This window comes from Rhinopithecus roxellana, chromosome 1 (assembly GCF_007565055.1).
Source record: "Rhinopithecus roxellana isolate Shanxi Qingling chromosome 1, ASM756505v1, whole genome shotgun sequence".
Taxonomy (NCBI): Eukaryota; Metazoa; Chordata; class Mammalia; order Primates; family Cercopithecidae; genus Rhinopithecus; species Rhinopithecus roxellana.
The window spans coordinates 182,087,208-182,105,097 of record NC_044549.1 but is presented as its reverse complement, the minus strand read 5'-3'; the positions used below and the strand labels follow the sequence as shown (position 1 = coordinate 182,105,097).

At 40.7% G+C, this 17,890-nt stretch overlaps 1 protein-coding gene across 1 annotated transcript; it reads right to left on the bottom strand.

Annotated features, from left to right (window-relative positions):
- Positions 1-1,014: 1,014 nt before the first annotated feature.
- Positions 1,015-16,818, bottom strand: SRPRB (SRP receptor subunit beta). Its single transcript, XM_010387975.2, has 7 exons — positions 16,300-16,818; positions 15,636-15,730; positions 14,511-14,588; positions 11,233-11,315; positions 7,035-7,171; positions 5,486-5,540; positions 1,015-2,934 (listed from the first exon to the last, which is right to left on the bottom strand). The coding sequence occupies exons 1-7, from the start codon at positions 16,451-16,453 to the stop codon at positions 2,721-2,723; spliced, it is 816 nt and encodes a 271-aa protein (XP_010386277.1). The 5' UTR covers positions 16,454-16,818; the 3' UTR covers positions 1,015-2,720.
- Between the last annotated feature and the right edge of the window lie 1,072 nt (positions 16,819-17,890).

Sequence of the window (17,890 nt, the reverse complement as noted above, 5' to 3'; positions counted from 1 at the left end):
GGTAGTGGAGAGGTTACCAAGGCCCGGGCTGGAGAGGAGCCAAAGGAAGAAACAGTGCAGTGCCTAGACCCCTCTGGGTCTGTCCACGTCCATACCCACTGGGAGATTCCATTCCAGAAGTGGACATATTCACCAACAGAGTGCCTGGGGCTCACTCATCACAGCTGCTCCTTCCACGACAGCATCTCACCGCAGCCTTAGCAAGGAACAGGGTCATTTGCATTAGGCAGCTGCTGTCCTAGGAGGTCTCAGTGCCCATACACTTCCATGTTCCTAAGGTGTTTCAAGCTCAAATGTCTCATCTATGTCATACACTCGTGCCTAGTCGGCCCGTCTCCATGACCTGACATCCATCCTTCTACTCTGGCCACACCTGCCCATCTCACAAAATGGGCCTACTTTAGTCAAATGCCTTCAGGGCCACAAGAGGGCACCACCTGAGTGGAGAGAGCACATTTGACCTCCCATCAAAACCCTTCCCAGTTCCCAAGGACTAGTCACTATGACCTCATCCTGGCCCAAAGCCACAGGAACGGAATGCCTGCAGGAGCAAGAAGTAAGGTCAGAGTTCCCATGCCTGCTGACTTGACCCTGTTAGAAAAACTCGCAGGGTGTTGCCCCAAGAGACTTTAAAAACAAAACAGTAAAGGCACATGTGACACTCCAGGCCAGATCATCTCTAGGGATGCCCAGGAGCCCCATGTGCCTGACAAAAGACTGGTTCAACATGCAGATTGCTGAGGCAATACCAGACTTGCTATTGAATCAAGTTGTCTAAGAGTAGGTCCTCAAATCAGTTTAACAAGCATTGCAGGTAATTCTGACGCCCACTAACATTTGAGACCACTAGTGGTTCTAGATAGAATTTTCCTTTTCTGGAAGACCTTCTTTAGGTCTTGAATCAAACTCAAACTTGTACCCCTTCTTCATTCACTTTTTCTGGTGTGCTGCTTCCTCCAATGAAGTAAAATATTAACCAGAAAAAAGAAGAGGCTGAGAGGGACACATGTCTCTTAACAGAAGCATCAAGCCACTGACTTTTATTCCCATGAGCTCCTCCTGTGATTAGGTAAGCATGTCATTCATTGCTCTTAGCTACTTCCTAAGTTACTACTTGCCTAATAAGGAAAAGGGCAAGAAATAGAGTCCAAAAGACACTAAGAACACTAGCAGCAGCTTTCAAATAAGGACTCGGTCAGGGTCTCACGACTTCTCCATTTCGTGTTTCATTTACATTGTCTTCGTGCTCCAGCAGCAAGGCTGACACATGCTTTGGGGTGGGAGCCTGGAGTATTTATTTCTGCCAGATGGTCTGAGGTGACGTGTACTCCCAGAGCCCAAGTGACCCACCAGAAGGGACATGTGAGACAGCAGGCAGAGGCTGTACATGGACGATCACACTCCCTCAGATGGCATCAGCCCCATGCTTTATCCTTTGACTCCCCCGATCCTCAAGGCCAAGTGGGGTGCCCCTGCTGAATGCTCCAGAGAACTGCGGGCCTCTCCTACCATGGCTCTTAACACACTGTTCCACAACTGGCTTCTCACCTGGACAGAGCCACCCTGCTCTCCTTGTAAGCTTTAGCTGGGCTTGTCCCTGAGTGTGTGAGGTAGGAATAGGAGAGTGTGTTCTTCTGTATGTTGCAATCTTTAGGCTCAGGAAACAAGGAGTTAGGCCAGAATCCTGACATGTGCACTCATCTGTACTCACCATTCCATTCTATTTAATTGCTTTGAGCCAGACAGCCTGTTTTCTTTACCACAAAATCTACTAATCATTTTTAAAAGTCTCACGTTTAAGAAGACAGCAAAGAACATCACTTCAAAAGGCAACTTTTTTTTTTGGCATCAATGAATATGCACTTCAGAAATTTACAGAGAACTTTTTTCACTTTGTATTTGCCCCACAGCATTCTAGCCAAGAGTACAAAATAGGAGCTCTTCGAGCAGCACATGAAGATGGCCCAGGAGCCTTCAGCCATCCAGAGAAGCAGAGCAGCACCTAAATCTCCATACACTTCCCAGTATAACCACTAAGAACACACTAGACCCTTGGCATTAGGGGATTTATCACGTCCAGTCCTGTTATCTGGGAATGACTCCAAGGGTTTGTGACAAGCTTTTGAAACATAAGTGCTAAGACTGGAGTGTGGACAAGTCACTGAGCTAATGAAGAACAGACCTACTGTCTGCTTGGCTCTGCTATTTTGTACCTGTCTTCACATGTGGGGAAACTTCGTTAACTGTGCCCACAAATCAGAGAAATTTGCAAAGGACTAGACAATGTTTTGCCTGTGAACTTCAGAGGCAACGGAAATCAACTAGCTTCATACATAGGCAGGTTTGTTTCCAGGAGAAAGGGCCCAAAGCATAGAAGGAGAAGATGAGAAAACTTTTCAGGTGATGGCCATATCTCATCATATCCTCTCTGTGTGGAGTCTGCTTGTTGTCACAAAAACTTTGACCCTACATCAAGTTAAACCTTAACAAAGGGAAGATACAGGCATCAAATAAAAGGTACTTGTTTGAAAGGCAGCCATAAGGGAGAAATGAACTTAAAAAAAAAAAATTCCAAGCTGGTTTCAACAGTACTTTGTTTCAACAAGGAAATGTTTCTAACCACATTTTGTATCCCTTCCTTATCAACTCCAGACTACCACAGCCCGTTTTCCAAAACTGTGTATCACACACATCCGGGTCTTGTGCTTTGGAGCTGCCTCTCAGGCAATTTTAGCCAGCCATTTCTCCAAGTCCTGGATGTCAGCAGAGCCCGCGTCCCCTCTTCCACCCTTGGCACTGCACTCCAGGAACTCCACTTTGAGGGCCAACTGTGAGAATTCAAACTCTTTGCCTTTCTTCCCCAGCTGAGCAGGGGCAGTGCTGGAACTGTCCAGTGTGCTAGGGGCAGCAGAACGGGTAACTCGTAAGGTGTTGCTGTGGGGCAAAAGGAAACAAATCAGGAGGCAATATTTTTATACAGCAATTAAATCATATTAGTTTCTAAACATTTCAGCACTCATTTAAAACTTAACCATAGAATCGCCAATTATGCTATTAAGATTGTTGAATAATCCTTTGCATTTATAAGTCCCTCTCTTGGACAGAGAGGTGAGGTAGGTTAGTGGGGGAGGGGGTCGGACGTCACAGGGCTAGAGGGCAGGTCAGCAGTGGACCAGGTCACACCAACTTTCTTCCAGCCCAGGGACCCCTCCTAAGAGGATCTCCTGAATGATGCTATTTAAAAATATATTTTTAAAATACATGCTGTAAGTGTTACAAAGACATAAGTTTCTGAAAGTTAAGTGTGGGTAGATAGGGTATGTATTTTTATCTTGAGTCTATTTGGATATGGAGTTGAGAAATCCACAAACTCCAGATGCTCATATCTAACTAGGGCACAATTACTATTACCCAACCTCTTTAACCACCCAAACTTCCCAATGTAAGTCCCCTTACTGCCACCTGCCGGTCCTAATAAAGGGTACATAAGCAACACTCATTTGCTGGCCTCCCCTTCCCTTTCTGCTATCCAGAAGCAGAGGAATGCATGCTGCCAATCTTCTTTCTTACAAAATAAAGCATTTCTTGTTCTGTAAAGTTGCTTCAAAATTAGTGAAGAATCCACAGGCAAAACTAAGCAATACCTTGTTTAGGAACGAACACACACACACACACACACAAACTATAAAAGTATTTTTAAAAAATAATACAAAACTGGATATTGCTAACCTCCTGACGGAAAAGCTTTTGGGGAGAAAAATGGGCCTTCTAGGTATGGTGGTGAGTACATAGATATTCATTTTAATATTTTTTAAGCTTAATGCATGTGACTTTTATATATAAGATATTTTATAATAAAAAATTTTTAAGGAAAAAAAGTATGTATTCAGCTTTTGCCACAAGGCCATGTAAATATAGTATACCTTGTTATTCAGAGACTATGAAATGCCTCAAAGCTAACAGGACCTAATTCTCATAAATCTGAAATTCAACTAAAATTAGTCAGATTCCTAGTTTTAACTGATGTTAACCTTTACAACTTTTCAACATTTCGTTTCACTGCCTTTTAATAAAGCATTGCCTTCTGTATTGTTTTTCTCTAAGTCTACAGAGTGAAAAGCAAACAGCCTATGGAAAACGTGTTTTAACCAGGGGAAGACTTGGACTGTACTGTTAAAAATAACCAAAGACTGATTCACAAATAATATTATGACAGCTTTGGCTTCCCCAAAACAATTCCCAACAATTTCAAGAGAATTTTTAGAAAAACCCAACCATCGAATTGTTCCAATGTCCCTATTAACCTAACGGCAAGCAATAGATACAATCCAAGAGAGTGAGCATCAAGAGCACAGGGCAGGGTGATAAACTCACAGCTCCAGAAGGGAAAGGAACCACTGAAAATGGCATAGGCAGGGCCAGCAGAATTGTTCTGCAAAGAGCCAGAAATTAAATATTTTGTCACATATTTTTCCTCTGTTTTCTACCTGCCCTTTAAAAATGTCGATTTACTCTTGGCTTGCAAGCCCAGGCAGGAGTTTGCCAATGCCCGAAGCTGACTAGATTCTACTAGACTCTAAGCTCCTGAGTACAGGAACACATCTCCTCCTACAGCTGCTCCCGACTGCAGGCTTGGCATCTACTAGATGCACTACAGGTGCTTCTTAAATGAATAAGGGAGTCAGTAAATCATAGTGAGGAGACAAGGTTCTAAAAGTTGAATTTATACAGTTTTTCCTCATCAGATCCTTTTCAAGGCCTTACACAAAAGCAATAAGAAAACATAACTTGCTTTACTATAAATGTTGATCATTTCTTTTAAGCCAGCTTTTGGCTAGCTCTCACAAATTGGCATAACACAGAAGACATGCTAGATGCCTAAAAATTCAAAAGCTCAATTTATAAACTTTGAAACACTCAAAGCAGGATATATAATATTGCCAAGTACTTTAATAATCTATGAAGCTACAATATAGTATCAAAGACTTGCAGGCTTCCTCAGTGTTCTGTTCTTATTCTGTCAATAATAATTTCCACAGTGGCTTTTAAATGTTTTAATTTCTTTTTTCCTGATTCTCAGTTTTTACTTTTTATTATTTACATGCGTCCTTAAATACCACTTTACATGCATTATTGAGTGGTGAACAAACACTTCCACTCACTGAAATAACACCGTTCTCAAGTTAGCATGTAAAATTTTTTAGCTTCTAAAACCTTTCAACTATAAATGATTTAGTAACAATGGTAAAATAAATTGAGTTTATGGTTTCAAAAAAATCTTTCCATGAAATTTTAAAATATAAGCATCCTAGTAAGTTTCTGTGATTCCATTATTTTGTAAATTATTTAACAAATACGTATCACACTAATCTTCAGTCTATAATTGTGATAATCACATACAACCAAACAAAAGAAACATGCATATGCTGCTTACAGTCTAAGTATTAAGATATATAATTAACCAACAGGCCTCTTTCACACTTACAGTTCTTTCTCCAGCTGCTGTTGAATTAACTTTGCTGATTTTGCCATTGCAATATCTGTAAAGAAATAAAGACACTGTTGTAGTTTAAACGAGAATGGGTTTTTTCCCAAGACTTCTTACACAGAAGGAAAATTCCTACTTAAACCAGCAAGTTTCTTTTCTCTTTTTTAAAAAAAAAAAATACCTTTTTTACTAGTTCCTTCTCTATCAAAGTAAGCTTTATACTTGCACTAGGGGCTTTCCCAAGATAATGCTTATAAACATATTATGCTGGTGACCCTAAAACTGACTTTAGCTTTCACTAAAGTTCTTCACACCTTACAGACCTTTCAATTCAATGCACATATAAGTTTAGTCAGTTTAACAGAAAGAAAATTACCAGTGCTGTGATTGTGAGAAGTGCCTTCACACACCAAAAGACAATGCCCTACCTGTCATTTAAAAGTAAACTTAGCATGTTTCCAGTTGATACTAAGACGATATGTTTAAAGCATTAAGTGTACTAAAGGTAAGAAACAAGCCCTGGTTTGGCACAAAGCCCATGGCAAATAAACAGTAACTCCCCTCCTTATACTCAATCAGAGAAATAAAGAGGTTAGGTAATGATGCTAATAACTGCATTCCCGATAAGGCATTATCAATATTAACTGGTCACTTCTGAGAAATGCCTTGGACTCATCATAGAATCAGAATTTCAGATCTGAAAGAGACCTGAAGAGATCCGCCAGTCTATCTTATTGTACAGGTAACGGAACTGAAGCCCAGTTTTACTGGGGATTACTGGAACGTTTTCAACGGTTATCAGGTTAAAAGAAACAACTTCAGCAAACTCCTCTTGATAAAATGTGCTGCTGACCTGTGGTTTGGCTGGGCGTGGTGGCTCATGCCTGTAATCCCAGCACTTTGGGAGGCCGAGGCAGGCGGATCACAAGGTCAGGAGATCGAGACCATCCTGGCTAACACGGTGAAACCCCATCTCTACTAAAAATACAAAAAATTAGCCAGGCGCAGTTGTGGGTGCCTGTAGTCCCAGCTACTCGGGAGGCTGAGGCAGGAGAATGGCGTGAACCCGGGAGGCGGAGTTTGCAGTGAGCCAAGATCGTGCCACTGCACTCCAACCTGGGTGACAGAGCGAGACTCCGTCTCAAAAAAAAAAAAAAAAGGAAAAAAATGTGCTGCACAGTAAACTTGTTAAACTTGTTTGAAAGCAGAGACTCTATCCTTCAAAACTGTGCATCTGATATCACATATTGTCAATCTGATGAACTTAACTTGGTAAGGTAAAATAATTTATAATTGGAAAAAACACTGTATCAAAGAAAAATCAGTTAGCAGTCTCTTGGTTATCATTCCTTGGTCTTCTGGGTAGAAGACTGGTGAAAAGGTAGGAGTAGAAATAAATTTTAAGATTAAAAATCCTTCAATTTATAGTTCTTTATAGCAATTATCTCTCATCCTCAATAATAACAACTGTAAATAATGGAAATAATTCTTAGTAGCAGCAATCCCCAAAAAACTCAATTATTATTGCAAGAAAACATGATGGCACCTTGCTTATTGCAGGCTATTAAGAATGATGGTGTGTTCTTCAGACCCATACTGTCAATGAGGACTTGATACAAAAACTCAGCCACATCTTTCACCTCTCGCTGGAATGCTGCACTATCCACAACAAACACAATAGCCCTGGTGGGAGAAAAAAAGAAAAACTAGCACGTGAACATGTAACAGGACATCATTATCTTGAAAAACTATCCTGAATTTCTTCAAAGTCAATCTTGGTGATTAACACTCAGCAGACACACATGCAGGTCTGTGCATATGTTATCATACAACACAAATCCTCATTTAACAAGAACTATTGAGTGCTACTGTGTATCAATGACTGAAGCTGAAAAAAGACAGTAAGAAATGATGCCTGTCCTCCAAGACACATCATCATATAGAGAACCGTATGAAAAATGCCAAGACAGAATTATGCATACGTGTAATAGGAATAAAGAGAAAGATCATTTAAATGAGACCAGGTCAAAGGTAACTTGAAGGAGAATGTAACAGTTGAGTTGAATCTTAGACCAAAAATTGGGACACAGACTGTCTGGAAAGTACAGGTTGAGTATCCCCAATCCAAAAATCCAAAATCTAAAATCTAAAACATTTCTGGTTCCAAGCATTATGGATAAGGGATACTCAGCCTACAGTATGTTCAAGGCACAAATACAGGAAACAAATTCCCTGGGGAAGTCAAGGTAAGCTGGTACACGGGGAGATGGAGAAATGAAGGAGAACCAAGTCAGACAGCGAAGAGGGACACAATGACCTGTGGAGCTCATGCTTTTCTGTCTTATGAAGAATACTGGTGCATAAATGGAAGACAAAGCAATCTCAGAGGGCGCTTGAACTAGAAGCACAGTGACCAGGTAGGGTGTCACTGAACGCAGCCACAGTGGGACTCCTCATGTGACAGAGAAAAAGAAATATCAAAGCTAAAGTGCAGCAGCCCAGGGAAACGGTAGACAACAGGTCTTAGGGGCTGGGTGTCGCGCCTCACGCCTGTAATCTCAGCACTTGGGGGGCTGAGACGGGCAGATCACTTGAGGTCAGGAGTTCGATACGAGTCTGGGCAACAAGATGAAACCCCATCTCTACTAAAAATATAACAATTAGCCAGATATGGTGGCGGGAGCCTGTAATCCCAGCTACTTGAGAGGCTGAGGCAGATAAGTTGCTTGAACCCAGAAGGCAAAGGTTGCAGTGAACTGAGATCACGCCACTACACTCCAGCCTGGGCGACAAAGCGAGACTCCATCTCAAAAAAAAAAACAAAATACAAGCCTTATGGGCAAGGGTTTGAATGCCCAGGTGGAGATAAGAGACATGCAATGGCCAACATGCAGCTAGGGAGCTAGAACCGAACGCCCTGTACAAAGCCTACAACTTGAAATAGTCTCAGGGAGGTCGGGGCTTGCAAAAAAAGTTCCCTTAGAAACACCAGGCGTCCACTGCCTCACACAGATATAGGGTATGAATTTATACTCTCCAGGTATAAGACCCCCAAGGGGAAAAGTTTACATAAAAATTGGGCCAGACTTATTGAAGCCCTATGGCCCCAACAGAAAGAATTATAAACTGCTTATGGAGCAAGGCTTTCATATCCTACAGGATTAAAGAAGACCAACCACAGTATCAGCGATGTGTCACTCTTGAAGAAAGGTTCTGGATCAAAAATTACAAGGCACAGAAGAAAATAATCATGAGGGAGAATAACTGGCACCCCAAAGAGAATAATCAGCACCCCAAAACTAGGATAATAAAGCTATCTATCTATAAAGTAAATGTTTAAAATTATTTAAGAAAATACTACAAACTACAATAAAAAATAGAATAATATAAAAAGAAACAGGCTGGTTTGAAAAGGTAAGTATTTTAGACAAATACAGCAAATGATATTAATAAATCAATGGAAAAGTTAAGCAGAGATTATGCTCAGCTGAAAAGAATGTAATAAACTAGAAAACAAATCTGAGGGAATCTTACAATATGCGAGGTAGAAAGATTTGTAAGATATGATAGAGAGGAAATAAGAAAGGCAGAATAATAAGGTTCAATAACATTCATAAGAATTCCAGAGTGTGAGAAATGATAATGGGGGAAACAGCACTACCTGGAGAAACAATGGTGAGAATTTTCCAAAACTGAGGAGAATCTTTGGTCTGGAACAGCACACCCGAATTCCAAGAATGATAAAGCTAAATCCATCCTTAAGCAGAAGAAAATCTATCCCTGGATAGGTCAAATCAGGCAGACTTACTACAGTGAGATGACAATTAACTGACTGGCAACAGCATTCTCATCTGCAACAGATGAATGATGTCAGGAGCGATGCGGCTGCCACCCAGGACTCTGCACTCAGCTAAAACAGCCATTCCGAAATGCGGGTCAAATAGAGTTACAAATGAACAAAGACTGAAAACATTTGACTACTCATCACCCTCTCTGGAAACACTTCTAAAAGATATACTCAGTGAGAGAAAACTGAATCTAAAGGGAAGAAGTAAAATTCAAGAAGCAATGGGGAGCAAAAGACCATAAACATCCTGGTAATTCTTATCACTGAATGTAAGAGAAAAAAAAAGTATGGTTGGGGGTTAAAAAGGAGCATAAATAAAAGGAAGATGTGAGGAAGATCAAAGTTCAAGTGTTTAAGGTTCAGGAAAAGGAAACTGCTATTATTGGTTTCAGACAATCAAATAAGCAGTGTTTAAAAAGTGGGGGAGGGAACCACGATAAGAACAGCAATAGCATATGTTCAAATCAGGAGAGGGTAAATAGCCACTAGGGAAACTTGGCAAAGCAAGACAGTAGAATTTTAAAAAGTCACATACCAATATAGTAAATGTCTTTTCAACTTGCATGTATCATTATTATAATGTATTTGAACTAAGTTTTATCTTCATATTTTGCATGTTTTATTTACCCAAAATACATGAATCACGGAGTAGTTACACTGCAAATCATAAAATATTTAGAACTGGCAATAGAAAAAGAAAAAACATTAATTAGAAATAAAAACCCAATTATGGCAAAATTTACCAGTTCTAGATTTGTCTCAATTGTCCAAGGAATAAAAATCACATTCTTATCTATGACAAATTGTTCATCACCCCCATCTTGTGGGCAAAGATGCAACAATGAAATTTCAGTCTAGACATCTTCAATAAAAGGCAAAGAATCAACTACTTCCTTCCATCAAAACTAAAATGTTGTCAATTAAAAGACATTATTTCAGGGACCGCTAAGACAAAATACTGCCAATTAAACTATGACACCATCAACTGTAAGATATATTCCAAATTCAGAGATAATAAAATGTGTCTTCAAATCAGCGAAATGTGGCATACTGATTTTCCTCTTCAGTTCTTATTAATGTTAGAGACCAAAAAAGAAGCATCTGAAACTGCAGCATAAGACTTTTAGGGAAGAACTTAAGAATCAGTAACACCAGGGCACACACTAAAAGAAATATGGAAATACTGTTCTGTACTTCTTGAAACATCAATTTTAGGTAATTTGAGAATATATATGGGCTGGGCGCGGTGGTTCACGCCTGTAATCCCGACACTTTGGGAGGCCGAGGCCAGTGAAGTTCGAGACCAGCCTGGCCAGCATGGTGAAACCCCATCTCTACTAAAAATATAAAAAATCAGCAGGGTGTGGTGGCGTGTGCCTGTAATCCCAGCTACTCAGTAGGCTGAGGCAGGAGAATCGCTTGAACCCAGGAGGTGGAAGTTGCAGTGAGCCAAGATCACGCCACTGCACTTCAGCCAGGGCGACAGAATGAGACTCCGTTTCAAAAAAAAACCAAAAACTATATATATAAATGATGCTGGCATTTAATAACTTCTAGGATTCAGCCCAGCTTTAAAACTCTTTTTTCAGATTTTAATAGTCATATACATTATTAAATTCATCTTCAGAATAAATGCAAACATTTAGTAACAATGACAAGAAGGGTTAACATTTCCTCAACACTAAAAAACACTTTTTAAGCATTTTAATCCCATAAAATCCTCAAAATCCAGGTGAAGGTGGACTTGCAAGCCAGAACTGACTGACCCCAAGGTCACCTCAAGGCCTACCAAAGGATACCAAGCTGCCTCCCAAACACCACCAGGGCAAATCACATGAGTGGCTTTGATAAACAGATACAGACCTAGGCAAGCCCACTTCACTTCTTTCCTTCTTACCTGGCTGAAGACTTAAACCGCTCTAAGAACTGAAGCCTCAAACTCTCATGGCCAGGGAGGTCAATCAAGGTCAGACTATTGCCCTAGGGATGGCAGCAATAACATTAATGTTTCAGTAGAGTTCCACGTTCACAGTATAAACCTTTAGTATCATATTTTGGCTACCAAACTGGTACCTAATCAATTAATCAAACAAATGTTCACAGAGCATCTTCTACTCATAAAACACTAGTCAGCGTTCTAGGGATGTAACAGTGGCCAAAGACACAGTTCCTGATCTAGCAAAATTTATGAGAAAGGTGAACGTAAAGTAAAATTACACATAAATATAAAATGGGAACGTTGATAAATGTTCTGAGGGTACAGGAGAAGCCTGTCTGGGGGTGTCAGGGAAGCATGATCTACCTGAGTCAGCTTGGGAGATAAACCAGTGTGAGTACAGCAAAGTAGGAGTACAGTATGAGTATAAGCAAAAATGTGAAAACAGTAACAAATACTCATAAACTAATAATGTAATATAAGAACTTACAATTTTTCATAGAGCTTATTACTGCTACTGGGATCTCCAATCTTTATAACAAAAGTACACTTTTATCATTTCCACGCTTAATCTAATTTTTAAAATATTTATCTTCCAGACACATTATTTATTTGTTCCAACTCCGTCAGTATTTGTGTCAATTCTGGGGCCCCTATTGAGCAAATCTATGATGCACCCTAGTAAGTTCTATTCACCATTCCAGGCCGCCATTCTTGAATATAAGGTCAAGGCCTGGAATGGAAATAGAGCTTATATTCAGTGCAAATGTGGCTGTGCTTAACAATAAGACTCTCAGATATGGCCTGGTACATGCGGCAGACCCACTAATCATTTCTCAGCTGTTCTACGTTTTCCACAGCCAACCATACCCACAGTTCAGAAGCAGACAATCTGTACAGGTTTAACACAATTCCAGCTGGGTTTATTATGACCTTACCTTTCACATAGCCTGTGCATTTCTTTATAGACAAATATAAATGTTTTTTATTAGTCCCTCTTTTGTTTTAAAGTACTGTTAAGAGTCTGGAGACCCCAGGTTGGAACTTATTGCTCCATTTCAAAAGCAGCACTACACCACATACCCTAAGCAATTCGGAAGATACATTACTAGGTACATTATTGTCTAAAGAGATGAGATCGAAAACGTAAGGGGGTAGAAGAAAGAGTGAAGAAGGAAGGGAAAAATGCTCTAAATATTCAGTAGAAATACAGATAGAATAGAAATATAGAATAACAGAAGCCACATATGTAATTCTAAATATTCCAGTAACCATAATAAAAAAGTAAAAAGAAATTGGTAAAATTAATTTTAATAGTTATTTAATCTAATATATCCAAAATATTATCTTTTAACATGTAATGAAAAAAAGAAAGTATTAATGATACTTTACATTCTTTTTTTCCATACTAAGTCTTCAAGATCTGGTGTGTACTTCACATTTACAGCATGCCTCAATTTGGACTAGTCCTAGTTTAGATGCTCAACAGTCACATGTGGCCAGTGGCTACATATTAGAAGGTACAGATCTAAAACATATCCTGGAATATCCTATGTTAAAAATCTAGTGCAGGTACCAGATGACCTTCCAAACCTGGAATTTCAAAATCTGAATCCTTGGGAGTTTAAAAAGGTCTGGGCCACAAAGAGTGTCATCACTGAAAAATATATATATCTCTCTCTAAGATATTTACAAATACGTCCCTTTATCTTTCTTTACAATCTTTAATTCTGGAGGCCTGAGAAAGGGGAAAGAAGACAGAAGAAGAAAAGGTCTCAAATCACAATTCTAATTCATCCATCTAACCATCCACCCACACCCTCCAACCAGCCCTCACTCCACTCACTCACCAAAACTTATTACATGGCTAGGCGCAGTGACTCACGCCTGTAATCCCAGCACTTTGGGAGGCCAAGGTGGGCAGATCACTTGAGGTCAGGAGTTCAAGACCAGCCTGGCCAACATGGTGAAACCCCATCTCTACTAAAAATACAAAAATTAGCCAGGCATGATGGTGGGCACCTATAATCCCAGCTACTCAGGAGGCTGAGGCAGGAGAATCGCTTCAACTCCGAAGGCAGAGGTTGCAGTAAGCTAAGATCACACCACTGCACTCCAGCCTGGGCAACACAGTGAGACTGTTTCTCAAAAACAAGCAAATAAACAAACTTATTATGCATTACAATTCGTTTGGTCTCCTCTATCGCCCAGGCTGGAGCGCAGTGGCACAATCTTGGTTCACTGCAACCTTCACCTCCCGGGTTCAAGTGATTCTCATGCCTCTGCCTCCCGAGTAGCTGGGATTACAGGTGCCCGCCACCATACCAGGCTAATTTTTGCATTTTTAGTAGAGACGGGATTTAATCATGTTGGCCAGGCTGGTCTTGAACTCCTGACCTCAAATGATCTGCCTGCTTCGGCCTCCCAAAGTGCTGGGATTACAGGCATGAGTCACCAAGCCAGGACCCATGATTCCTTATATTTGAAATATACTCATATATACTCTGCAAGATATCCATTGCAGCACTGCTTGTAAAAACAAAGGTTCTAATAACAAAACTAAATGTCTATTAACACGGTCCTGATTAAGTAAGAATTTAATTGTGTGGTATAGCAACAGAGTGGAGTACTATGCAGCTCATAAACCAACCAGGTGGTACTACGTATACAAATATAGGAGAATAAGAAAAGCCCAAGTCATATCAGCTGTATGAAAAAAAATAATGGGCAGAACAGTATTTAAAAAGAAAAAACAATAAAGGATATACAGACATGTTTATATATGCAGAGAACATCTGGAAGGCTACACACACAAAAAAGTAAGTTACTGCTTCTAAGGAGAAGACTGGGTAGTGGGGAACAGAAAGGAAAAATTACTTTTCACCAAATATCCTTTCTAACCTTTTGAATTTTTATACCACGTGCATGTATTACCTATTCAAAACATAAAAGGTTTAATGCCCACTCTTAAGAACTCACTGTAAAGTTGGAAAGAAGACACAGAAACAAAAAGTAAGAATAAAATGTGATATAACATTACTGTACATTAAGGTACAACAATGCAGAGGAGGGCATGATTAAATCTACTGTACAGATTGTCAAGAGCAGAATTTGTCACAAAGAATATGTTTCTCCATAAAAATAAGTTACAAATGGTACTTATATCCTCAGATGAACTCATCCTGACATACCACAGTAAAGTAAGGCTGTGAGACTCCAAAACTCCACAAACATCTTACCCTGTTATTGTTGACTCTGTATACAGCAGAGCTGTCAGTAATGGAAGTCTGAGTGTCTCTATAAAGGCCTGTTAACAACTGTAAAAAAAACAAGATGGGAGATAGTCAACATTTTAATAGCAAACCGAAATTGAGTTATATTATTCTAAGTCTCCCAGGTGTAAGGTTAAGTAAATGAATGCTGCTTGCAATAGGTGAAAAAAACCATATTAGTATTTTTTACCTGTAGAAAAAAAATCTAATTAATTGCAAATTTTACTCCTTAATGGAATAAAAACAACATTATTCTCAAAAGACAGTTAGTGGCCAAATTTCCCAATCTTCTGTAAAGATTTTTAACCATCAAAAATGATTTGAAGCCTGGGCAATGTGGCAAAATCTCATCTCTACAAAAAATATAAAAAATTAGACGGGCTTAGTGTCGCACGCCTGTAGTCCCAGCTACTTGGAGGCTGAGGTGGGAGAATCATCTGAGTCCCAGAAGTCAAGGCTGCAATGAGCAGAGATCTCGCCACTGTACTCCAGCCTGGGCATTGGAGCCAGACCCTGTCTCAAAAAAAAAAAAAAAAAAAAAGGTTTGAGCTATTTCTTGAATGGAAGAGAAATAATTTATACTCTCAGAAAGAAAAGTTAAAAAGCAGAAAACCTCTCCTATTCACCATGTTAAAACACACTGTTAAAAATACTAAATGTATTAAAAATAAATATTAGTAAAAAGAAGCTAACTAGCCCACTATGTCAAAGAAGGATCATCCTGTGAAAAAGTGTCTTTGATAAACTCTCATAAGAATTTGTTAACCAAGGAATGATAAACTGTAGACCACTGGCTTCTGTGCCTTCTGCTGTTCTGGAATGAAACTAATTAAATAAAACCCTTAAATGTGATAAGACTAAATATCAGCATCAGGCAAGGGCAAAAAAAAAAAGAGGAAAAATGATCAATATTTCTCAATTATGGGTTTCTAAGAGTCTTTCTGTTCTCCCAAGTAAGTCAAGTAAATTTGGTAACTCTCAAATTTACCAGCATCAGCTTCTTTTACAAAATAAACCATGAGATGACAGGAATACTGGGATGCTATACAATTTTCTATTAAGCTTAACAGGGGTGTAAATGAAATCATTTACCCTGACAAAGAGCAACGTTTTCCCGGAGTCACAAAGGCCAACAAGAAGAACAGCTCTCTGACTGCTCCTTCTGCTCCGGATTAACTTCCAGAAGACTGTGGAATAGACAGAGAAAAACAACAAATTACGCCTTGGCAATCAGTTTAAGTGCATGGCTGGGGTGGGGAAATTCACAGAAGTCTGTGATGAAACACCTCATTCACCTGAAACTGACTTTTATCATAATGGTTACTATTGCTGTTGTTAGGGGCCCACTGAGAGCCGGGCAGTGTCAACGGTCAACTTTTCTTTGCACTCCTTACTCGGACTGCGGACTCAAGTGTTATCTCACCTACCTTGGTATCCCAGCGCTCGCACGCAAACACCGGAGGCTGAAAGTTGGTGTCAAGACCCTGAATCCTTGCAGTGAGAACAGCGGAAGGCGGGGAACAGCGCGCTCAAGCACAACAGGGAAGATGACGAAGAGCAATCCGCGCCCCAAAGACCAGGACATAACTCCGGGGTCGCCCGGGATCTCCCTTAACGCCCCGCTGCTGCCGCTGCTTCAGGCGAGAGGGTGGGGTGTAGAATGGGTGGGTCTCACCCTCCTGATGCCCTCAAGGCGCCCTCTCAGCCCGGACCTCTGTCCGCCCCGAACCCGCCATAACCACCGGCCGCCTTTTACCTAGCGTCAGCAGCACCGCAAGAACCGCCACGACTACTGACAACAGCGTTGGATCCGTTTGCTGCAGCTCCTGCCGCAAGGAGTCTAGGTAGGGCTGGAAGGTGCCCCCAGCACCGCCGCCATCTGCCACCCGGCGCAAGTTGGCGGAAGCCATGGATGAGACGCGTGGTCTCTGGTACCGCAAAAGCGACGTGGCCCTGCACTCTGCGCAGGCGCAGGGGGCAGAGCCTCACGCGAATGGTGATTCCTAAGCCTTAGTCTCTCCCTCAGCCGCGGCGATCCCCAAGTGCCTGATGGGAGTTGTAGTTCTCTGGTACCTGGTCCTCCTCCAGAACGATAGGGACAGACAGGTTATTGGTCGAGGGACACACACATCTTTTAAGATACGAGTCAGTCGTCGTCACGTACGTTATGGCTGTTGAAAGAATGATGAAATCAATAAAATGAATGAATGGCTCCCGAAACTACCACTGAGGATTTCCCAACCGTCGCTAAGTGACGTGAGACTTGTGAAGAACTCAAGCATCCTACAAACATTTAATCTGAATTTAATGCGGCAAGGGATGTGCCAGATGGATGCACGGAGCGATGCGGGAGTACATAATGGGACGCAGAGTCCATCATGAGTTCAGAGAAAAGCTTCTGGAAATTCGAACTGAGTCCTGAAGAATGAGTTAGCATCTGCGAGTGATTAAAGGAAAAAGAGGTGCTGTGCAGAAGAAAATGAGTATAAGAAATGATGTGCATGGGAAAGCTAACTAATTCAGTGCCCCTACAGTGTAAATCTAGGGCTGCAAACTCAAATGTCTGCATTAAAGGAAGCAACTAGGAAAATCAACGCCCAGGAGAGCTGGGGCTGTTGAAAACTGCAGAGGTTATTTCTGCTGAAAGTGGAGCCGACCCTATTCAGCCAGGTAGGTGTTGTGGGACCTGGGTGGCCAGTTCTTCCAGTTTTCAAGAGAAGCAATAAAGGCAGATTTTTATAGGAAGTTTTCCACTTTGGAAATTTTGGTAGGTAATTGAAAGCATTCAAAAACTTGTGGCCCAAATAAAACACCAAAAGTGGCCAACCTCGAGGGTCCCAGTTCATAGTCTCTGTCATTAAACAAGTGTCATTGTTTTAAAATGCACACATGATGTAATTTAATTGTATGACTGAGTAGAGGCATGAAGATGTCAGTGTCACTGAAAGACTAAAAAAAGTTACTACAGTTCCACATTGCCACTGAAAAAGTTGTCAGAATCAAAATGGAGTCACTTTATTTATTTTTTTAAATCAGAAAAATAGAGCTGGTGAAAGGCCATGGAGGGAGGGTTCTCATGCACCAATGCCTGATGACAAAAACCGTCACAAAAGACTGCAAAAACCACAACCTTGCACAAAGGCCATCACAACCTTACACACAAAACATATGTCTGAGGACAGCTACCCAGCAACTGCCTGTCCAGCCTACTACTGATGCCATCCTTGCTGTTTGATCCTTGTAGCCGAGGATAATTATCTCAAAACAGTTATGGAATCTGACTCATTTTTTCTTTAAAAATCTTTGTCTTCCTTTACACCTCCCTGAATGTGCACATAGTTGAAATG